Source organism: Salvelinus alpinus, chromosome 35 (assembly GCF_045679555.1).
Source record: "Salvelinus alpinus chromosome 35, SLU_Salpinus.1, whole genome shotgun sequence".
Taxonomy (NCBI): Eukaryota; Metazoa; Chordata; class Actinopteri; order Salmoniformes; family Salmonidae; genus Salvelinus; species Salvelinus alpinus.
Window position 1 is genome coordinate 22,935,697 of NC_092120.1, and position 24,428 is coordinate 22,960,124.

A 24,428-nucleotide genomic window follows, 5' to 3' on the forward strand; every position below is an offset into this window, starting at 1 on the left:
ATTTTTATCTTGTCAACACAGGAATTATAGCCCAATGCTCGAACCACTAGGCTACCTGCCGCCACAGGTAGCATAACTTAATGATTATATATATCATTAATTTAAAAGTCTAAAACTGGAAGTTGCAATTGCAGGTTTCCCCTTTAAGTTTTTTTCAAGCTACATCAAAAAGGGGATCTCTTCTCAGCAAGCAAAATTGGTTGAGACGTCTTTTAAACATAGTGTTCATTAGGTTCTGCAACTTCTGCATGAAATGGATCAGATGTCACACTCTCAACATATGCAACAACTTTACGCTATCCAAAGAGGAGGCAACAGACCTACTCAAAACACACTAAATAAAGAAAGTATTAGGGACCATGGTTTAATTTCGTTTTTTTTTATCAATACACTTGAAAATGACAAATAATTTAAATTAAATACATTAATAACTTATCTTTAAACTCAAACACAGATAGTTTACAGACCATTCAAAGTGCCATTTTATTCCCAAGCCTGAGGTTCTTTAAAATACAAATCGAGAAACAGCAAAGACCTGCATTTTGGCCACATGTACAGGGACCAAAGCCATTCCTTCAACATTGGCACTTTTACATTGGTTTAAAAAAGAAAAAGGAAATCTGTCCCTGACGACTGCAATAAATTAATGTAATGAACAGTAAACTGTATGTACAACTTAGAGACTCATTAGTCCTTTATCCCATCACTTTAAATAGAATCTCAGCATGAATTAAACTTAGTTATAAAAATATTAAAGGGCCAGGAATGTTTTAATTTGTGTAAGGGGCAAGCGAGGACAGAGGGTTGTAGAAGAATAAACTATTGTACTTTCATTCAATTTCAGAGAAAAGACACTGATGGGGACACAATACGAGCAAAATAAACTCACCTGCACCTGCAATACTGTCCACATATCCACCTTACATACACACAAACAAACAAACAAACATACAGTGCTGTGAAAAAGTAATTTGCCCCCTTAATTCTCTACTTTAGCTTTTTTTTTTTGTACTGAATATTATCAGATCTTCAACCAAAATCTAATATTAGATAAAGGGGACCTGAGTGAACAAATAACACAACAATTAAATACTTATTTAATTGATTTCATAAACAAAGTTATGCAACACCCAATGCCCATGTGAAAAAGTAATTTCCCCTTACACTCAATAACTGCTTGTGCCACCCTTAGCTGCAATGACTCCAATCAAACACTTCCTTTAGTTGTTGCACAGTCTCTCACGTTGCTGTGGAGGAATTTTGGCCCACTCTTTCATGCAGAACTGCTTTAACTCAGCGACATTTGTGGGTTTTCAAGCATGAACTGCTCATTTCAAGTCCTGCCACAACATCTGAATTGGGATTAGGTCTGGACTTTGCCTAGGCCATTCCAAATCTTCAAATTTCAAAATGTGTTTTGGATTATTGTCTTGCTGCATGACCCAGCTGCGCTTCAGCTCACAGAACGCCTGACATTCTCCTGTAGAATTCGCTGATGCAGCAAGCATTTCGCTACACCCACAATAACATCTGCTAAATATGTGTATGTGACCAATAACCTTTTATTTGATACAGAGCATAACTCATTGTTCCTTCTATTAAAAGGCAAGTCATCCAGGTCCTGAGGTAGCAAAGCATCCCCAAACCATCACACTACCACCACCATGCTTCACTATTGGTACAAGGTTCTTACCGTGGAATGCAGTGTTTGGTTTTTCGTCAGGCATAATGGGACCCATGTCTTCCAAAAAGTTATACACTTGACTCATCTGTTCATTAGAACATTCTTCCAAGAGCCTTGATGATCTTCCAGGTGTTTTTTGGCAAACGTACGTCAACTTTAATCCAAAAGTCAAGTTTACTTTAAAATGACTAAAAAGCAACAAAATTGAAGTTTTGGAATGGCCTAGTCAAAGTCCAGACCTAATCCCAATTGAGATGTTGTGGCAGGACATGAAATTAGCAGTTCATGCTTGAAAACCCACAAATGTCGCTGAGTTAAAGAAGTTCTGCGTGCAAGAGTGGGCCAAAATTCTTCCACAGCGACGTGAGAGACTGATCATCAACTACAGGAAGCATTTGGTTGCAGTCATTGCAGCTAAAGGTGGCACAACCAGTTATTGAGTGTAAGGGGTTAATACATTTTTCACACAGGGGAATTGGGTGTTGCATAACGTTGTTAATTCAATAAATAAAATAAGTTTATTTTGTAAACTCAGGTTCCCTTTATCTAATATAAGGTTTTAGTTGGAGATCTGCTAATTTAGTATCAAAAACATGTAAATACAGAGAAAATCCAAAAGGGGGCAAATACTTTTTCAAGGCACTGCATTTCTACCCACCGGGAATACCCATAATGGCCAAAGGTGTCAGCTACTCACAAAGACCTGGTGACACACCTGCAATGCCTCCAAAAAACACAAAAACATTCAACCTGTCTCCAATTTCACACCTGGGTTCTGTGCCCACTGTCAACATAGACTCAGATGCCGTAAAGAAGTGATGTGTGCCAATGTAAACAAAGGGGGGGAAGAACATAGAAGGCATGTGTTCCAAATTCATAGCAAACAGAGACACGGCATGGCATGTTACTTGATTCCGGATCAGAAAAAAGTGAGAAAGAATACTTTCACTGCAGGCTTGTTCAGCACACACACACACACACACACACACACACACACACACATATATATATTAACCCTCAAACACTCTACCATCTTATCTCAGGTCATCTCCATCTCCAAGCAGTTTGGAGATACTGTAACAAACACAATGAAATCCATTATTTTCCCAAATATAAAGTATTTTGTAAAAGGGGGAGAGTATTCAAAATGAGGCATTTAGTCCAACAGCCATGATGCATCTGGCTTGAGTGCGTGGTAAGGATGGCATTGTAGTGAATACACGACTGTGTGTTTGTCAGACTGTGTTTCTGAATAAGATGTGTTTGTCTAAGACTGTGTGTAAATATGGGTGACTATACAGTAGCGTGATATGTGTTCATAAGTCTGTAGTGCAAAAAGCTGAGCACTATTTTGAAAAGCTTTGTAGTTTGCCAAAAAAAAATATTTGAACAGGCAGGGTTGGGGAGGCGGGACAACCCTTCTTTCTTTGCAAGATGTACATATCCTCTTACATACTTTGCAATTCTGAAAGAGTGTTGGTATAAGCATGAATTCAGATCTCACTTATACATTAGAATGTATGTTTCTGATTATGCGTGTGTGTTTCTGTGAGCATTGACACGCAGGTCAGGAGTTGTCCACCACTTGGTGTGGCAGGGTGACCGAGGAGCCGTTGATGAAGGAGCCCTGTTTTTCTCTACCCTTCAGAAAGTAGGTAAGCAGCTCTCCTTTCCCCTTCACAAAGATAGGTCCCCTCCTCACAAAACGGAATCCGTACTCCTTCAAGATGTGGTAGCAATCTTCCACCACCTGGGGGCAGTAGAATCACATCAAATTGTAGGTGATGAATCTCCACATGCATACAGATCCATCCAACATGTGTTTCCTACCCAGATTTGGTAATCCACTTAAAACTATTCCCTGATGTCAAACCCCAAGATCTAAATAGTAATCAAACAAAGTAGGATTATTCTTGTGTTATTATAGCCATCTGGGAAACAACAATTCCAGGCCGACTACATTGCAGTCAACCAATGGTTGCATGCCACATCATCGACTGCGCAGTCGGGTATCAGATTGCTGTATGTGGTTTTGAGATCTTGCAGGTGACTGCAATGTATCACTCATTGTAGGCTATCAAGTGCTCCTGCTCGGTCCTCACCAGAAATCAGGTACATCAACTACCTTAACGGGCCAACGCGCTACAGCTATAACTGATTGTTTGGTTGTCACCTCAAGACTTATCCCATCCTGCATCTCGTCGCACCCTGTACGGAGAGGCCTTACCTGGATGTTACCCATGACCCCTGTGGACTCCATGCGACTGGCCACATTCACAGTGTTGCCCCAGATGTCATAGTGAGGTTTCCGGGCACCAATCACTCCTGCCAGCACCCCGCCTTTATTCAAACCTGGGGAGAGGAGGAAGTATGGGATACGTGATATGCATGCTGTACAAAACCAGGACACGCTCTCCATTCTCCTCTCACCTTAAAATATATGGCTGAAAGGTTAGCACTGACCTATGCGTAGCATGAAGTTGTTGAAGGACTGGTAGTTGATGTTCATGAGCGTGACCTTCATGGCCAGAGCAAAGTCAGCCAGATCTGCCAAATGCTGCCAGCGCTCTCTGTCGGTCAGCTCCTCTTTCTGCACAACAGAGCCCTCTACTTTAACCATCTTCATCGTCAAGTTTCCGAGTGAATTCATTTGATCATCGCCACCACTACGATCATCATCACCCATAAAATGAACATATCCTCTGTAAAAGATCCGTCCTGAAGCTCTTGATCACATTTCTGACCTGCTACCACAAACAGTATAAAATGCTCTAGACTGAGTTCATCAGGAGTTCTGCTGTTTAGCTATAGGAGTTCACAGGATTATGTCATACTATAGGAGTTTACATGATATAGTTTACACGGCTAGTTTAAGCCTGAGCTGACCTTCAGACAGGCGTAGCCGTTGCTGACGTCGGGAGTGACCCCTGACGCTGCCATGTAGGTGCTGCCAATGGTTTTGATTTTGGTGATGCAGCGGAACTGAGACTCGTCCAGAAGCTGTCAGAGGTTAAAAGGTCACGGGTTGAAAGGTCAAGTCTCAAAGTGTTAGGCTGCATCTTTAATTCCTATACATGCCTCGGGAATAGGGAGTAATAACATACAGTACTTCCATTGTCATAGCAAGCTAGTTTCAACATTTGCATGACTGTTACAAGTCGAAATTATGCATTCACGAGCTTCTTACGCTGTCAAAATCGGAGATGATTTCGTTGAGGAACCTGAGGCACTCAATCCCCCCATTGTTGATGCTCTCCTCTGTGTAGAAGTCCGAGAAGTTGGGGATGGAGGCGAACATCACACCAATCTCATCATATGACTGGCTGTACAGCTCCTGGAAGGGGTGGGTATATATATATATATATATATTTCAGATTAACAGATGTACAGACATAGATAAGTCAAGAGTATAACTCCAGCTGTAACCTTTGCAATAGCTGAACAAACCTTACCACTGTGATAACATGGTGGCTGATCACCGCACACAGTGACCGTGGCTGATACCTCTTTCTCAACTTCAGGAACTATGCATGTATTGGTCCCACTTCACATTGACTGCCTTAAAACCCATGCATTTATTAGGGCTGGCACAATTACCATATAAACGATGGTTATGGATGAAGACCGTCATGACAATTAAATAACTGTCATATCCGTAAATATATATATATACACTACCATTCAAAAGTTTGGGGTCACTTAGAAATGTCCTTGTTTTTTGAAAGAAAAGCAACATTTTTGTCCACTAAAATAACATCAAATTGATCAGAAATACAATGTAGACATTGTTAATGTTGTAAATGACTATTGTAGCTGGAAACGGCTGATTTTTTATCTACATAGACGTACAGAGGCCCACTATCAGCAACCATCACTCCTGTGTTCCAATGGCACGTTGTGTTAGCTAATCCAAGTTTATCATTTTAAAAGGCTAATTGATCATTAGAACACCCTTTTGCAATTATGTTAGCACAGCTGAAAACTGTTGTCCTGATTAAAGAAGCAATAAAACTTGCCTTCTTTAGACTAGTTGAGTATCTGGAGCATCAGCATTTGTGGGTTCGATTACAGGCTCAAAAGGGCCAGAAACAAAGAACTTTCTTCTGAAACTCGTCAGTCTATTCTTGTTCTGAGAAATGAAGGATATTCCATGCGAGAAATTACCAAGAAACTAAAGATCTCGTACAACGCTGTGTACTACTCCCTTCACAGAACAGCGCAAACTGTCTCTAACCAGAATAGAAAGAGGAGTGGGAGGCCCCGGTTTACAACTGAGCAAGAGGACAAGTACATTAGTGTCTAGTTTGAGAAATAGACGCATCACAAGTCCTCAACTGGCAGCTTCATTAAATAGTACCCGCAAAACACCAGCCTCAATGTCAACAGTGAAGAGGCGACTCCGGGATGTTCAGACTGGCCAATAAAAAGAAAAGATTAAGATGGGCAAAAGAACACAGACACTGGACAGAGGAACTCTGCCTAGAAGGCCAGCATCCCGGAGTCGCCTCTTCACTGTTGACGTTGAGACTGGTGTTTTGCTGGTACTATTTAATGAAGCTGCCAGTTGAGGACTTCTGAGGCATCGGTTTCTCAAACTAGCCCAAATAAATGTAACAGACACATCAACTGTTCAGAGGAGACTGCGTGAATCAGGCCTTCATGGTCAAATTGCTACAAAGAAACCACTACTAAAAGACAACAATAATAAGAAGAGACTTGCTTGGCCCAAGAAACACGAGAAATGGACATTAGACCGGTGGAAATCTGTCCTTTGGTCTGATGATTCCAAATTAGATTTTTGACTCCAATTACCGTGTCTTTGTGAGACGCAGAGTAGGTGAACGGATGATCTCCGCATGTGTGGTTCCCACCTTGAGGCATGGAGGAGGTGGTGTAGGGGTGCTTTGCTGGTCACACTGTCAGTGATTCATTTAGAATTCAAGGCACACTTAACCAGCATGGATACCCCAGCATTCTGCAGCGATACGTCATCCCATCTGGGTTGCGCTTAGTGGTACTATCACTTGTTTTTCAACAGGACAATGGCCCAACACACCTCCAGGCTATGTAAGGGCTATTTGACCAAGAAGGAGAGTGATGGTGTGCTGCATCAGATGACCTGGCCTCCACAATCACCCGACCTCAACCCAATTGAGATGGTTTGTGGTGAACTCTTTCAAGACTGTTGGAAAAGCATTCCAGGTGAAGCAGGTTGAGAGAATTCCAAGAGTGTGCAAAGCTGTCATTAAGGCAAAGGGTGGCTACTTTGAAGAATCTCAAATATAAATTATATACATTTTTGCTTACTACATGATTCCATAAGTGTTATTTCATAGTTTTGATGTCTTCACTATTATTCTACAATTTAGAAAATAGTGAAAATAAAGAAAAACCCTTGAATGAGTAGGTGTATCCAAACGTTTGACTGGTACTGTATATGAACGACCAGCTGACTGAAGACGGGATGGCAGGCCATTAGCGCAGTTGAGTCAGTTTCTGCTGTAACATGGACTCTACAACGTGATGAAACTTTGTTTCTCCTTGCTGAAACATGCAAGGTGTTGTAGCAAACGAGGATTCGGTTGCCTAGGCAACACCCCACTCCCTGCAGCAGCAGCACATGCAGTCAGGAGCAAAGGAGAGGAGAAAATGTGCGTCTTAAATATATTCACTGAGTGTACAAAACATTAGGGACACCTGCTCTTTCCATGACAGACTGACCAGGTGAATCCAGGTGAAAGCAACGATCCATTATTGATATCACCAGTTAAATCCACTTCAAATCAGTTTAGGTGAAGAGTAGGAGACAGGTTAAAGAAGGATTTTTAAGCCTTGAGACATGGATTGTGTATGTGTGCCATCCAGAGGGTGAACGGGCAAGACAAAATATTTAAAGTGCCTTTGAACAGGGTATTTGTAGTAGGTGCCAGGCTCACCGGTTTGAGTAGGTCAAGAACTGCAACACTGCTGGGTTTTTTCACACTCAACAGTGTGAAATCAAGAATAGTGCACAACCCAAAGGACATCCAGCCAACATCACACAACTGTGGGAAGCATTGGAGTCAACATGGGCCAGCATCTGTGGAACACTTTCGACACCTTGTAGAGTCCAGGCTGTTCTGAGGCAAAAGGGGGTGCAACTCAATATTAGGAATGGGTTCCTAATGTTTTGTACACTCATGTTTTGTACATGTATTATAATTGTTTTGCTATTAGAACGGTTATAACAGTGAACATGTGTATTTGGATGACTAATAACTTTCATCCAAAATCCCATTACCGTCACAGCCCTAGTATTTACATTGTAGCTACATGGTAGTTACGGTCAGGGCTATAAAGTGTGACAATGTTGGTCGCATATACTCCTAATTGCATTTACAGGTTTCCATATTAGTTTCAAGGGCATAACGTGTGCTTCAGAAGTAGCTAGCATACTTCAAGGCCCAGCATACAGTAGGCTATATCTCAATCGATAAAAATATATATTTTCTACCAATGAAAAATTTGAATTAAGAGCCCTGAGTTTTTCTATGTTTTTGCATATTCTTTATACTGAATGTTATCAGATCTTCAACCAAAACCTAATATTAGATTAAGGAAACCTGAGATTACAAAATAACTTAACAAATTGGATACGTCCCCAAACCATTACACTACCATCACCATGCTTGACCGTTTGTATGAGGTTCTTACTGTGGAATGCAGTGTTTGGTTTTCGCCAGGCATAATGGGACCCATGTCGTCCAAAAAGTTGACTAAAGTTTGCAAAAAACATACCTGGAAGATCATCAAGACTCTTGGAAGAATGTTCTCTGGACAGATGACCGAAAAGTATAACTTCTCAGACGACACGAAGGGCGAACCAAGTACTGTATCTACAGTGGTGAAGATGTCTCACCTCGTCCCTTTTCTTGGAGCCCAGGAAGTGGCGTGCTACATGCTCTGGCAGCATGTTAGTGACCAGCGCCTCGTTCCAGCGCCTCATCTCATACACCTTCTCCTTCTGCTCGTGGACCTCAATCTTCCACAAGAACAGAGTACGGGCTAGCTTCTCCACCTAAAGTCAGGGACATGGTGGCGGGAGACAGGAAAGAGGTTCAAATAGAGGTGGAGAGGTTAACAAGAATGGAGGAGAAGCAGAACATGTGGAGACTAGAGAAGGTGGTGACGACTTGGAAGGTATATAAACTAGTAGACTTCGGCCATAGTAACTTACATGTCGAGAAAAGTAGTAGAAGCTGATCATCATGACGAAGATCATGATAGTCATGGCATATTTGGAGGGAACCAGATAAGAACTAAAAACAGAGCACAGAGATAGTCAGAAATCACAAGCATGCTCACATTGTTTCCAGAACAACAATAATCACACTAAACATGACAATCAGAGTTGCGGTCAATTTAATTTAAATTCAGTCAACTGAAATTCCAATTGCAGTTTTACTAATTGAAAAGAAATGATGACCACACATCCATAAACTGATGACCACCACCCACACCTGGTCTACAGCCTATAACACCACAACCACATCCACCTGTAGTCCTGGAAGCGGGCCATATCGTAGCGGTCAAAAATGTCCCTCCAGCTGTAGATGTTGACGATGCCCGTCGCTATGGTGATGAGGAGCATGAGTGTGACCTTGACCATGTGGCTGACCTGTACCAGCATGGTGGTCGCCATGAGTGCCAGCACGGCGATGTAGCTGTAGTACTTGGGGTTGTCCAGACAGCCCTCTGGCCCGGATTGGACAACAGAGGAAGGAGGAGCCATTGTGGCGTTTCCAGAGGGACGGGGACAGCTCAGCTACAGGGCGTGGACAGAGGGGATAGAGGCCAAATGTTAACGCAAGACCACTCAATCGATTTCTAGTGCTTCCTCCAAGCTTACATGGACCCCTTTTAAAAAATCCCTGGTTTCACTCCCATCTTGTTGCTTTATTATGAATTTAAAACATTTAACTGCAATGCACGCTGTTGCATATGGACGGTATGCATGCAAGTCAACACCAAAAACAGACCCTTAAGTCAAACCCAGCTTCATGAGAAGGCTTGTGTATTGGCATGCTACTGCATAATTCCACACCAGAAAGCCAGTGTTGTGATTTTTTTCTACGGGACTAACGATGAGCGTTTCTCACCATGTCCACAATGTCGGCCATGGTGAGGATGAAGATTGCTGCCATGGCCCAAGTGTTCCGTGCCCAGCGGGTGTGGTCGATCCATGTGGAGAAAGACACCAGCCTCTTAGGGAAAACCTAGGAGGAAAAATAACATGTTGATCATCAACAGTAATATCATTAACCAGTCACGTGAACTTACCAGTAATATCTATCTACCTATCATCGTTGTATTGATGTGGTTTTGAGTCATGTTTCACAATACTCTTTTACGACACCTGTGGTATATGTGGGGCAATGGCGGAACATTAAAAACGTTTTAACTATGATTGATGGCGCCGGTCGTCTTTGTTCGCCGTAACCAACGAAGTAATACAATTGTAATCATCATCGTAATGATGCTCAGTTTTCAAAACGCATCATCAGATGGAAACCATAGTAGCGGTCAGGGTATTTCTCCTAGTGAGTTTGTACAGATGAAGGATCTTAATTTGAGCCAGTTTGCTACAGCAGGAAAATAATCCTGCAGCAACAGGAAATGTGAATGATGTGGATTTTGATTACTGGAAATTTTTTGTAGGGGTTGATACACTTCTCATAAAGGGAAAATCAAGTCTGAAATGTCAAAGTGGTAAACGTCAGAAGCCTTTCTAAACCGCAAATATACTACAAGTTGTACATTTCCTGAATTTGCAGGAAAGTTGTCCTGCAACAGTAGGCTGTCATTGTAAATCGGAATTTGTTCTTAATTGACTTGCCTAGTTAAATTAAATAAAAACTGAGTTTTCAAATGAAGATCCTACATCTGTACTATAGTGACTTTCATGTTAGTGACAGTACAGTATATTACGACATAGTGCTGTATATGTCAACGGTCATTTCAGATGAGCTGGGACAAACTGAGGACGAGACATATTGGTTTTCCTCATTGAACCATCAATCATGCCATGGGGAGTCACGCATCAGTCCAACCAGAGGGCTTCTCTATGAACATCTATATGATGAAGAGGGATTGATTTTCCATAGATAAAGAATTGTCACTGGAGTGGAACTACCGTCGCCCGAGGGGATTCAGATCTCCAATGGTTAAATCTCATCTCATTGGGTACAGTACATTCTCTCAGCAGCTGAACAATAACCTGGTCCATACAGCTTCAAGTAAAAGCATTTCATTATGTAGCACTAAAAGCTCTTGCTTTTACGCTCTGGGGTAAAGTGTATGTGTGTGTGTGAGTGTGTGGGATTTCTGGTGTTCGTGTGGTTGACATTGTACTGGGACAGGCACAGACATGTTGACATGCATTTCACCCTTGATATAATAGTTGTTCATCTGTTTGTTTATGTGTGTACAGTGCATTCGGAAAGTATTCAGACCCCTTCCCTTTTTACACATTGTTACCTTACAGCATTATTCTAAAATTGATCAAATTATATTTTTTCCTCATCAATCTACTACACACAATACCTCATAATGACAAAGCAAAAACAGTTTTTTTAGAAATGTTTGCAAATGTATTAAAAATAAAAAACAGAAATAGATTATTTTAAAAATAAAATATTTTACTAGGCATGCCAGTTAACAACAAATTCTTATTTACAATAACGGCCTACCTTGGCCAAACCGTCCCCTAGGCCAGACGATGCTGGGCCAATTGTGCGTCGCCCTATGGGACTCTCGATCACGGCCGGTTGTGATACAGCCCGGGATTGAACCAGGGTCTGTAGTGACACCTCTAGCACTGAGATGCAGTGCCTTAGACCGCTGCGTCACTCAGGAGCTAATTTACATAAATATTCAGACCTTTTGCTATGAGACACAAAATTGAGCTCAGGTGCATCCTGTTTCCATTGATCAGCCTTGAGATGTTTCTACAACTTGATTGAATTCCACCTGTGGTAAATTCTATTGATTGGACATGATTTTGAAAGGCAAACACCTGTCTACAGTGCATGTCAGAGACTAAAAGCAAGCCATGAGGTCGAAGAAATTGTCCGTAGAGCTCCGAGACAGGATTGTGTCGAGGCACAGATCTGGGGAAAGGTACCAAAAAATGTCTGGAGCATTGAAGGTCCCCAAGAACACAGTGGCCTCCAGCATTCTTAAATGGAAGAAATTTGGAACCACCAAGACTCTTCCTTGAGCTGGCCTCCCGGCCAACCTGAGCAATTTGGGGAGAAGGGCCTTGGTCAGGGAGATGACCAAGAACCTGATTGTCACTGACAGAGCTCCAGAGTTCTTCCAGAAGGACAATCATCTCTGCAGCACTCCACCAATCAGGCCTTTATGGTAAAGTGGCCAGACGGAAGCCACTCCTTAGTAAAAAGGAATATGACAGCCCGCTTGTAGTTTTCTAAAAAGGTAACTAAAGGACTCTCAGATCATGAGAAACAAGATTCTCTGGTCTGATGAAACCAAAATGAACTCTTTGGCCTGAATGCCAAGCGTCACATCTGGAAGAAACTTGGTACCATCCCTACGGTGAAGCATGGTGGTGGCAGCATCATGCTGTGGGGATGTTTTTCAGTGGCAGAACTGGGAGACTAGTCAGGATCGAGGGAAAGATGAACGGAGCAAAGTACAGAGAGAGATCCTTGATGAAAACCTGCTCCAGAGTGTTCAGCACCTTAGACTGGGGCGAAAGTTCCCCTTCCAACCGGACAAGGACCCTAAGCACACAGCCAAGGCAATGCAGGAGTGGCTTCGGGACAAGTCTCTGAATGTCCTTAAGTGGCCCAGCCAGAGCCCGTACTTGAACCTGATCGAACATCTCTGGAGAGACCTGAAAATATCTGTGCAGTGACGCTCCCCATCCAACCTGAGAGAGCTTGAGGATCTGTAGAAAAAGAAGACTCAAGGCTGTAATCGCTGCTAAAGGTGCTCTAACAAAGTACTGAGTAAAGGATCTGAATACTTGTGTAAATGTGATAGCATTTTTTTTTTTTTGAATAAGTTTACAAACATTTCTAAAGACCTGTTTTTGCTTTGTCATTATGGGGTATTGTGTGTAGATTGATGATTGAAAAAAACAATTGAATCTATTTTTAGAATAAGGCTGTAACGTAATAAAATGTGGGAAAAGTCTGAATACTTCCCGAATGCACTGTATGTGTGTCTGTGTGTGACTGTGTGTCTGCATTGCACACGGTGCACAGATACAGTGCATGGGGTTCAAAACCCTTGTGGGCAGTGTGGGGATGGGGGAGGAGTCTTGCTGTTAGGGTGACAGGAGCAGTCGATAGTGGTAGCTACATAACTGCCTGTAGCAGTCAATACATTTGACTTTCCATGACCTGGCTCACGAGGTTAGATCAAAAGCGTTGATGCGTGACAAAAGAACGAACGTATGGGGTGCTGATTAGACACATTCTTTACCACATTCAGCTTACCTAACATTGGGAGTGTCTGAAAAGATCAAATGCACAGCATCATGAGATGCTTAGCACATTTAAGGTATTTAACTACGGTATGCCGATCCACTATCACAACTACGTTATTTTTTAACTCAAGAGTATACCACAACAAATATCTTCATATCTACAGATTTCTTATGTTGTGGAAAATGTTCGATGATAAATTATGATTTGGCCGTGGGTTAACTGTTGCTCGCTCTGAAAGGCTAGCTGCTCTCTGGTTGGATGTTGAGCAAGGTGCGATAGTGGAGCGGGGGGGGAAGGGGCACTCACTCGAGGGAAGATGGCCGCCAGAGAGCAGACAGTTAGGACGAGCAGCAGGACCTCTCCCACAGCTAGGGTCACGTAGTTTGCTATCATCCTGTCAACCGCAGGAACACACAGAACATAAGGAACGAAAGAGAGAGAGAGCGAGAGAGAGAACGAGAGTTTAGGTGAACTCACCGAGGGTCTATGAGGACCTCCATGGCTGCAGTGAACAGGAGCACCACACAGGAGCAGCCGAAGGCAGCTCCGCTCTGCTTCTCCTTTTCTACGGAGTAGCGGGTCTCCAGCTCAGGGTCCACAAAGCGCAGGGACAGACGGTTGGTCCGTTTCCCCTTCAGACTGACAAGGTAGAGGGAGGGTTCAGACAGTCTGTCTGCTCACATAACAGAGGATTCATACCTGGCTGCACATGGCTCACTCACACACCCTCTGCTACTGGGTGTTTCTCTATGACTATCACACACACATTCATACATAGATATACACAGGCTGGCAAAATTCTGGGAATTTTAAATAAATTCCCTGGTTTTCCCAAAATGCCAGGTTGGGGGATTCCCGAAATCAGGAAGGAATAAGCATGAAATCCAGAATCCTCCAACCAGGATTTCAGGAAAACCAGGGAATTTATTTAAAGTTCCTGGAATTTTGCAACCCCACACACACCCTCCCTCTCTGTCTACTCACGCTTGTACGGTCTCTCTCTCCAGCAGTGCCTCATTGAGCAGTTTGTTGAGCTCCTGTTCGTTCTCTTGGGCATCAATCACCCTCTCGGCCAGGTCCCGCAGTCTTAGCCTCCGCCGAGGGTTGGGGAACGAAGGGTTCACCACCTGGGGTCACAAGAAGGTGGCATTCCGGGTCTGTCATTACACCACTCACTGGATGCACCCCGATTCTCCACACTTCTTCTAAAGTGTGCACTTGCACACTCCCTCTCATGGATTTAACAAGTGTCGAAACTCTCTCCAGCCAATACTTACACCAATTCAATGCTTTTAGATCCATGATGGGGAGTGTGCAAGTGCACACTTAATGAGAAGGGTGGAGAATCTGGGTGGAGCCACTCTTCATTCAGGTTTGAAGTAGGGAAGGTAGTACACTTTGGGCAACTCCTGTCTTGGAGACATCCAAAGCATTTGGAGGTTTTTGTACTAGCCCAGCGCTAACACCCCTGAATAAACAAATCGAGGTCTGAATATAAGACAATGATTAGTTAATCATTTGAATAGGTGTACTAATCCTAAACTGGAACAAAGGCCCGCACACACTGTGCACTTGTAGTACATAGAGTTGCAATCCTGTGTGTTAGGGGTTACAGTAAAGGTCATGTGTTACCCGTGTGTCCAGCTCCTCTGGCTCGTCTGGTGTGGTGCAGGCTGTGTGGACACTCCCATTACACTCAGTGGTGTTGATCAACAATGGAGAGTTCCCATTGGACGACATCACAGACAACTTCTGATAGAAAACGAAGAGACAGGCAGGAGAGAGAGAGAGAGAGAGAGAGAGAGAGAGAGAGAGAGAGAGAGAGAGAGAGAGAGAGAGAGAGAGAGAGAGAGAGAGAGAGAGAGAGAGAGAGAGAGAGAGAGAGAGAGAAGAGAGAATGTGAGGTGTGTTACAGTGACTGTGGTGTGGTGTGTTGACAAGGAGGAATCTGGAGAAGAAAAAAAATATTGACAATTTGTTACGCTTTCTTACGCTTGTTGTAAGCTGTTACTAACCTGACATTTCCATGGTATTAACTAGGAAACTACGCTGGTAATCACCTCAAAGAATTCAACAAAATTGGAGACTGGTATCAAAGTTAAAGACAAAAGTTATTTCTTAGTAAGTACTACCTGGTTGTAAAATAAAGTTTTACCGAGGTTTTATCTCAGTGAGACGAACCTGTAAGAATAAAAGGTTGAATAAAACTAGGTGCTGAGGCAATACTCACCACCCCGTTGATGCCGCTCTTTCCCAGGGGGCCCTTGGGCACCACCACCAGGTAGGAGTCGATGCCCCTCTCCTTCAGGTACTCACAGCGGTCGCCCCCGTTCCCCGGCTCCATATCAAACTCCCCGTGCAGACACTCCATGGTGGCCTGGGAGATGTGCACACGCCTGCCGCAAAGGTCAGGGGTTATAGGCTAGAGGTCAGAGAGCCTGGTCTATCAATGGGAGAACGGGTGGGGGCTGACCCTATGCCCTCCCTATTGCAAACTTTGAATAATTCCTGCTGTCAATTATTTGATATTCAGTACATCAACATTTCCTTACCGACTTCATAATTCATGACTTATTGCTACCAATAGGTATATAGAGTTTGTATTGGGCACAAACACATCTGACAAATATGAGTGCATGAGGCAGGTCAATCTTGCCTGCGCATCATCTAAAGTTGTAGTAAAGATCTGTAAATAGAGTTAGGGAAATGTAATGACTTAGAGGGGTTTAAACCAGTTCCTTCTTACCCCGGTATTCCTCCCGCCTCCATCTTATTGGCCACGGTGACGTCAGTGGACCAGACGTCATACTGCCACCGCTTCTGTCCCAGGACGCCCCCCAGGACAGTGCCAGTGTGTACCCCCACACGCATGTCCACATCTGTCCCGGTCTTCTCACGAACATACCTACAGGACAACACAGTCACCGTGACACAGAGCCAAGAAGAACCACCCTAGCCATTCTTTCCTCTGCCATTCGTTTTGCCTCCGGCACATCACGTTACTCCTACTCCATGTGCAAATCTCAAATGACACCCGATCCACCACGAGTACAGAAGGACCTCTGAGATGTGAACATGTCTGAAACGGAGGTCATTCGGAAAACTGAAAGGTCTGGACTTAAAAGCTCATCAAACCTTGGTAGACAATATGAATTGCGTATGATTTTCTCACCATTTATCCAGATATTGTAGATGTCAGACCTGTTTTTAGCACATGCAAGTAAGAGGTTCTACAGTAGTATGCCATCTTTGACCCTAAGTAGGTGAATGTCCTTTGACATGCAGCCTATACCACAAACCACTCTACAGTTTCTACAGTCTACATTTCCATTGGGTGGTACTCACGAAATGGCCTCCACCATGGCCAGGCCCATCAGGATGGAGCAGGCAGCGTGGTCCTCTCTGTAGTCTGGCAGGCCACAGATGCAGTAGTAACAGTCGCCCAGGATCTTTATTCTCAACTGGTGGTATTTCTACACAGAAACACACACACACACAGTGAGGTAGTTAGTGGAGGGGCTGGAACATTCAAAGTGATTTCATCTATATGTGAAAAGATGTGACTACTCATGTAAATGTACTTTAATCTATCAATAAATCTGTTTAAAAGATTAGTGGTAATACATGCCGACCAATATACATTTTTTTTGTCAGTAAGTAATATATTTGTCTGTGGGTGTGTGTGTGACTCACGGCAGCCAGCTTGTCAAAGCGGGCAAACAGTTCATTGAGGAGCTTGACCAGCTCATGGGCACTGCATGATGATGACAGCTGAGTGAATCCCACAATGTCTGCAAACAAAATACTGCAGGAGAAAGGGGATACATGCTGTCATCACATCATCCTACTAGATATCCTGCCTCTTTATTATATATAACATAGTATACTCTATAAGTTATGTTCTCCTAGCCATGGGTCTACAGATTGTACATAGAGAGTCTGAGGCTACTGTGTCTTACCTGACGTTTTCGTGGCGATACATGTACATGGTGTTGAACTGCTGCTTCTCCTTCTGTCCTGTTTGACTGGCTTCTTTCTTCTTCATGTCCTGTAACATCTCGTCTGCTATATGCTTGGGCAGGATGGACAGCAAGAGACGCTCCTGTGGAGGACAGGGAGAGTGGCGAGGTTTCAGTGGATACGAGGAGACTCTAAAGAGCCTTAATAGACGCACGCACAGCTTACAATAAAGGAACTTACATTTTGTGTGATTGGCAGCAGAATCAATCAATGCTCAATCAGAATCAATAAAAAGATTCAGTGACCTAATCAAACCACTTTCTATAACAAAAGGAAGCTGTCCGTTGCCATCCCAAAGCATCCACTTCCAAATATATCTACTTCGATCACCCTTCAACCAATAGATCTTGGAAAAAGAAATACCATAACGAAATAAACATGGATGACTGACTACCATGTGCTCAAAACAGTACATACAGTGCATTTGGAAAGTATTCAGACTCCTTGACTTTCAACATTTTGTTATATTACAGCCTTACTCTAAAAGAGATCAAATATTTTTTCCCCCCTCATCAATTTACACACAATACCCCACAATGACAAAGCGAAACAGGTTTAGACATTTTTGCAAATGTATACAAAATAAATAACAGAAATACCTTATTTACATAGGTACTCAGACCCTTCGCTATGAGACTCGAAATTGAGATCAGGTGCATCCTGTTTCCATTGATCATCCTTGAGATGTTTCTACAACTTGATTGGAGTCCACCTGTGGTAAATTCAATTGATTGGACATGAGTTGGAAAGGCACAAACCTGTCTATATGAAAAGGTCCCATGGTTGACAATGCATGTCAGAGCAAAAACCAAGCCATGAGGTCGAAGGAATTGTCCGTAGAGCTCCGAGACAGGATTGTCTCGAAGCACAGATCTGGGGAAGAGTACCAAAACATTTCTGCAGCATTGAAGGTCCCCAAGAACACAGTGACCTCCATCATTCTTAAATGGAAGAAGTTTGGAACCACCAAGACTTCCTTGAGCTGGCCCTTCAGCCAAACTGAACAATCAGGGTAGAAGGGCCTTGGTCAGGGAGGTAACCAAGAACCCGATTGTCACTCTGACAGAGCTCCTCTGTGGAGATGGGAGAACCTTCCAGAAGGACAACCATCTCTGCAGCACTCCACCAATCAGGCCTTTATGGTAGAGTGGCCAGACGGAAGTCACTCCTCAGTAAAAGGCACATGACAGCCCACTTGGAGTTTGCCAAAAGGCACCTAAAGGACTCGCAAACCATGAGAAACAAGATTATCTGGTCTGATGAAACCAAGATTTAACTATTTGGTGCTGCCACCAATCGTTGCGTCTGGAGGAAACCTGGCACCCTCTCTACGGTGAAGCATGGTGGTGGCAGCATCATGCTGTGGGGATGTTTAAAAGCGGCAGGGACTAGGAGACTAGTCAGGATCCAGGGAAAGATGAACGGAGCAATGTACAGAGAGACCCTTGATGAAAACCTGCACCAGAGCACTCAGGACCTCAGACTGGGGCGAAGGTTCACTTCCAACAGGACAACGACCCTAAGCACACAGCCAAGACAACGCAGGAGTGGCTTAGGGACAAGTCTCTGAATGTCCTTAAGTGGCCCTGCCAGAGCCCGGACTTGAACCCGATCGAACATCTCTGGAGAGACTAGGGCTGTGGCAGTCACAAAATTTCGTCAGCCGCTGATTGTCAAGCAAATAACTGTCAGTTTCACGGTAATTGACCGCTAATTAACAAACACATTTAGCATCTCCTGGCTTCCACATATAGCCTACAAGCCACTGATACTGACCTTCTAAACATCTACATTTTAAAAAGTTTAATAAACCCATGTAATATAGCCTACACCGTCACAATAAATCCATTATCTATTTTAGACAGAAGCATGATATAAAGAAAATGTACTCAATTTCAGAAGAACAGAATCGCATACTCTGAGTTGTCCTTATGCTAGGTCCTGATTTGGCTATGCCAAATGGCTGTGGGCTACACTAGTTCATTTAGCAGACAAGATTTGCTTAGAATTCCATGGCATTATTTTATCGTATGAAGAATACAATTGAACAAAGCTGAATAAAATTGAAAGGATATTTTCTCCAAACGATTTGAGGGAGTGTGGACGCGGCTATTCTGTGATGAGTGGTTAACAAATACATGATCGGTGTCCCGACCTCGGGATGGTTGAGCTAATGTAGGCTAATGCGATTAGCATGAAGTTGTAAGAAACAAGAACATTTCCCAGGACATAAAAGCACTAGCCTATGTCAATCTACTATCCCCCATTGTACAAAAGTCGACGCAATGTGACTGACGCATCCGATCAGAACGTTTAGCTTAAAAAGCTGATAAACTATTAGAGTATTTCTTCACATTATAAGTGCAGCAATATGCACATGGTAGTAGGCTATAAGTGTGAACATTCCATTAGCGGAAAACACCATTATCAAAAGCGACCACAAATGCAATTATGCATGTCATGCTTTTATTATCAAGGTGCATTTTTAAGGTGAAAATGATCTTCCCCAAACTTGAAACTCACATGCTGCTTATGTATGCCAGTTAGGCTCTACAACCCTTGCAAAGCGGATTAATGTGCTTCATTTTAAGAAGTTATTTGGCCACTTTAGTTGTGATACAAACATTATTAAAACATATAGGCCCATGGGCTAGGCTACATGAGGTGTGCGACTATGATTTGAAAGGGTAGCCCCCCCCCCCCCAAAAAAAGGCTTTATTTCTTATGCTGGGCATCATTCAGAAATTATAATACATAATTCACAAGTGATAAGATAATATTGTCACCCATCAGACTATTCTTTAATTTAATCTTGTCTTTACATGTACTAAATAATACATGTGTGAAATTTGTTTTGATTTAGAATGGACCATTATCATGCACCTGTTTCAAAACAGGGGCAGCAGTAAAAATTACATGTCATCTACCCACTTAAATAGCGAATGGAGAGACGCTTTACCCCGTGGTTTATTTTCATGCCAGCCAGGTTGTCACGCCCTGACTGTAAGGGCTGTCTCTCTCCTCATCCTCGGACGAGGAGAGGAGAGAAGGATCATCAGACCAAAATGCAGCAGTAGGGAAATAAGCCATCTTTTTATTTGAAACGACGATGGCAACACGAAACAAAACACTTTCAAATATACAAAACAAGAAGACGACGTTGACGAAACCTGAACATAAACTTACATAACTAAACGTAAACTCACGGACAGGAAACAGACGACATCAAAATAAACGAACAGCCAAACAGTCCCGTATGGTACATACATTCGACGACACAGGAGACAATCACCCACAAACAAACAGTGAGAACACCCTACCTAAATATGACTCTTAATTAGAGGAGAACGCAAAACACCTGCCTCTAATTAAGAGCCATACCAGGCAACCACAACCAACATAGAAACAGATAACATAGACTGCCCACCCAAAACACATGCCCTGACCTAAACACATACAAAAACAACATAAAACAGGTCAGGACCGTTACAGAACCCCCCCCTCAAAGTGCGAACGCCGGGCGCACCAGCACAAAGTCCAGGGGAGGGTCCGGGTGGGCAGTTGACCACGGTGGTGGCTCAGGCTCTGGACGCTGTCCCCACACCACCATTGTCACTCCCCGCTTCTGTCTTCCCCTCCCAATGACCACCCTAAAACTAACATCCCCTAAATGAACGGCCAGCACCGGGAGAAGGGGCAGCACCCGGATAAGGACCAGCACCCGGATAAGGACCAGCACCGGGACAACGGGCAGCACCGGGACAACGGGCAGCACCGGGACAAGGGGCAGCACCGGGACAAGGGGCAGCACCGGGACAAGGGGCAGCACCGGGACAAGGGGCAGCACCGGGACAAGGGGCAGGTCCCGGCAAGGGGCAGGTCCCGGCTGAGATACTCTGGCAGATCCCGGCTGAGGGACTCTGGCAGGTCCCGGCTGAGGGACTCTGGCAGGTCCCGGCTGAGGGACTCTGGCAGGTCCCGGCTGAGGGACTCTGGCAGGTCCCGGCTGAGGGACTCTGGCAGGTCCCGGCTGAGGGACTCTGGCAGGTCCCGGCTGGACGGCTCTGGCAGGTCCCGGCTGGACGGCTCTGGCAGGTCCTGGCTGGACGGCTCTGGCAGGTCCTGGCTGGACGGCTCTGGCAGGTCCTGGCTGGACGGCTCTGGCAGGTCCTGGCTGGACGGCTCTGGCAGGTCCTGGCTGGACGGCTCTGGCAGGTCCTGGCTGGACGGCTCTGGCAGGTCATAGCAGGACGGCTCTGGCAGGTCCTGGCTGGACGGCTCTGGCAGGTCCTGGCTGGACGGCTCTGGCAGGTCATAGCAGGACGGCTCTGGCAGGTCATAGCAGGACGGCTCTGGCAGGTCATGGCAGGACGGCTCTGGCAGGTCATGGCAGGACGGCTCTGGCAGGTCATGGCAGGACGGCTCTGGCTGGTCATGGCAGGACGGCTCTGGCTGGTCATGGCAGGACGGCTCTGGCTGGTCATGGCAGGACGGCTCTGGCAGGTCATGGCAGGACGGCTCTGGCTGGTCATGGCAGGACGGCTCTGGCTGGTCATGGCAGGACGGCTCTGGCTGGTCATGGCAGGACGGCTCTGGCTGGTCATGGCAGGACGGCTCTGGCTGGTCATGGCAGGACGGCTCTGGCTGGTCATGGCAGGACGGCTCTGGCTGGTCATGGCAGGACGGCTCTGGCTGGTCATGGCAGGACGGCTCTGGCTGGTCATGGCAGGACGGCTCTGGCTGGTCATGGCAGGACGGCTCTGGCTGGTCATGGCAGGACGGCTCTGGCTGATCATGGCAGGACGGCTCTGGCTGGTCATGGCAGGACGGCTCTGTAGGGAGGAGAAGGAGAGACAGCCTGGTGCGTGGTCTAGGCACTGGCTGCGCTGGAGAGGAGGAAACAGCTGGAGAGAGAACCCGGAGAGACAGCCTGGTACGGGGGGCTGCCACCGGAGGACTGGTACATGGAGGTGGCACCGGGTATACCGGACCGTGAAGGAGGACACGTGCTCTTGAGCACCGAGCCTGCCCAACCTTACCAGGCTGAATGGTGCCCGTAGCCCTGCCAGTGCGGCGAGGTGGAATAGCCCGCACTGGGCTATGCAGGCGAACCGGGGACACCACCTGTAAGGCTGGTGCCATGTACGCCGGCCCGAGGAGACGTACTGGAGACCAGATACGTTGGGCCGGCTTCATGGCACTCGGCTCGATGCCCAACTTAGCCCTCCCAGTGCGGCAAGGTGGAATAGCCCGCACTGGGCTAAGCACGCGTACTGGGGACACCGTGCGCTTTACCGCATAACACGGTGTCTTACCAGTACGACGCCTTCTACCTCCACGGTAAGCACGGGGAGTTGGCTCGGGTATCCTACCCGGCTTTGCCACACTCCTCGTGTGCCCCCCCCCAAGAAATTTTTGGGTCTGACTCACGGGCTCCCAACCGCGTCGACGCGCTGCCTCCTCATACCAGCGCCTCTCAGCCTTCGCTGCTTCCAACTCCTCCTTGGGACGGCGATATTCCCCTGGCTGAGCCCAAGGTCCTCTACCATCCAGGATCTCCTCCCAAGTCCAGGAGTCCTTGTTGCTCTGTTGAGCATTCCCTTGCCGCTTGGTCCTAGTTTGGTGGGTGATTCTGTAAGGGCTGTCTCTCTCCTCATCCTCGGACGAGGAGAGGAGAGAAGGATCATCAGACCAAAATGCAGCAGTAGGGAAATAAGCCATCTTTTTATTTGAAACGACGATGGCAACACGAAACAAAACACTTTCAAATATACAAAACAAGAAAACGACGTTGACGAAACCTGAACATAAACTTACATAACTAAACGTAAACTCACGGACAGGAAACAGACGACATCAAAATAAACGAACAGCCAAACAGTCCCGTATGGTACATACATTCGACGACACAGGAGACAATCACCCACAAACAAACAGTGAGAACACCCTACCTAAATATGACTCTTAATTAGAGGAGAACGCAAAACACCTGCCTCTAATTAAGAGCCATACCAGGCAACCACAACCAACATAGAAACAGATAACATAGACTGCCCACCCAAAACACATGCCCTGACCTAAACACATACAAAAACAACATAAAACAGGTCAGGACCGTTACACTGACCATAGAGAGCCTGTTTTATTCTCTATTTTGCTTAGGTCGGGGTGTGACTAGGGGGGGGGGGGTGTGTTCCTATCTAGGTTGTTTAGTGCTATGTTGGTCTGGTATGGTTCCCAATCAGAGGCAGCTGTTTATCGTCGTCTCTGATTGGGGATCATATTTAGGCAGCCATTTCCCCACTGTGTTTTGTGGGATCTTGTTTTTGTGTTGTTGCCTTTGAGCACTTCATTTACATCACGTTTCGTTGTTTCTTTATTTTGTATTGTTCTAAGTTCCACTTCAATAAATATGTGGAACCCAGATCACGCTGCGCTTTGGTCCGAGTATGCTCCGCCGGTGTGGCGGTAATTATTTCACTTATAATTCACTGTATGACAATTCTAGTGGGTCAGAAGTTTACATACACCAAGTTGACTGTGCCCTTAAACAGCTTGTAAAATTCCAGAAAATGATGTCATGGCTTTAGAAGCTTCTGATAGGCTAATTGACATAATTTGAGTCCATTGTAGGCGTACTTGTGGATGTATTTCAAAGCCTACCTTCAACTCAGTGCCTCTTTGCTTGACATCATGGGAAAATCAAAAGAAATCAGCCATGACCTCAGAAAATAAATTGTAGACCTCCACAAGTCTGGTTCATCCTTGGGAGCAATTTCCAATTGCCTGAAGGTACCACGTTCATCTGTACAAACAATAGTACGCAAGTATAAACACCATGGGACCACACAGCCATCATACCGCTCGGGAAGGAGACGCATTCTGTCTCCTAGAGATGAATGTACTTTGGTACGAAAAGTGCAAATCAATCCCAGAACAACAGCAAAGGACCTTGTGAAGATGCTGGAGGAAACAGGTACAAAGTATCTATATCCACAGTAAAACGAGTCCTATATCGACATAACCTAAAAGGCCGCTCAGCAAGGAAGAAGCCACTGCTCCAAAACCACCATAAAAAAGCCAGACTATGGTTTGCAACTGCACATGCGAACAAAGATCGTACTTTTTGGGGAAATGTAATCTAGTCTGATGAAACAAAAATAGAACTGTTTGGCCATAATGACCATCGTTATGTTTGGAGGAAATAGGGGGAGGCTTGCAAGTCGAAG

At 44.9% G+C, this 24,428-nt stretch overlaps 1 protein-coding gene across 3 annotated transcripts in view; it reads right to left on the minus strand.

Moving 5' to 3' along the window:
- Window positions 1-363: 363 nt before the first annotated feature.
- The window catches only part of LOC139564269 (adenylate cyclase type 3-like), a 31,756-nt gene continuing 7,691 nt past the window's right edge, over window positions 364-24,428 (minus strand). For 2 of the 3 annotated variants that reach the window (XM_071383650.1, XM_071383649.1), the window contains 18 exons: window positions 17,139-17,281; window positions 16,873-16,984; window positions 16,525-16,652; window positions 15,926-16,084; window positions 15,410-15,575; window positions 14,812-14,931; window positions 14,164-14,306; window positions 13,657-13,818; window positions 13,486-13,573; window positions 9,823-9,939; window positions 9,220-9,488; window positions 8,901-8,982; window positions 8,583-8,741; window positions 4,872-5,018; window positions 4,571-4,684; window positions 4,148-4,274; window positions 3,912-4,036; window positions 364-3,434 (listed from right to left, as the gene is read on the minus strand). In XM_071383650.1, coding sequence (XP_071239751.1) covers window positions 3,252-3,434; window positions 3,912-4,036; window positions 4,148-4,274; window positions 4,571-4,684; window positions 4,872-5,018; window positions 8,583-8,741; window positions 8,901-8,982; window positions 9,220-9,488; window positions 9,823-9,939; window positions 13,486-13,573; window positions 13,657-13,818; window positions 14,164-14,306; window positions 14,812-14,931; window positions 15,410-15,575; window positions 15,926-16,084; window positions 16,525-16,652; window positions 16,873-16,984; window positions 17,139-17,281 — 2,544 coding nt within the window. In that variant the 3' untranslated portion in view covers window positions 364-3,251. The remainder of the gene's footprint in view (window positions 3,435-3,911; window positions 4,037-4,147; window positions 4,275-4,570; window positions 4,685-4,871; window positions 5,019-8,582; window positions 8,742-8,900; window positions 8,983-9,219; window positions 9,489-9,822; window positions 9,940-13,485; window positions 13,574-13,656; window positions 13,819-14,163; window positions 14,307-14,811; window positions 14,932-15,409; window positions 15,576-15,925; window positions 16,085-16,524; window positions 16,653-16,872; window positions 16,985-17,138; window positions 17,282-24,428) is intronic. The other variant, XM_071383651.1, reaches the window with a different exon arrangement.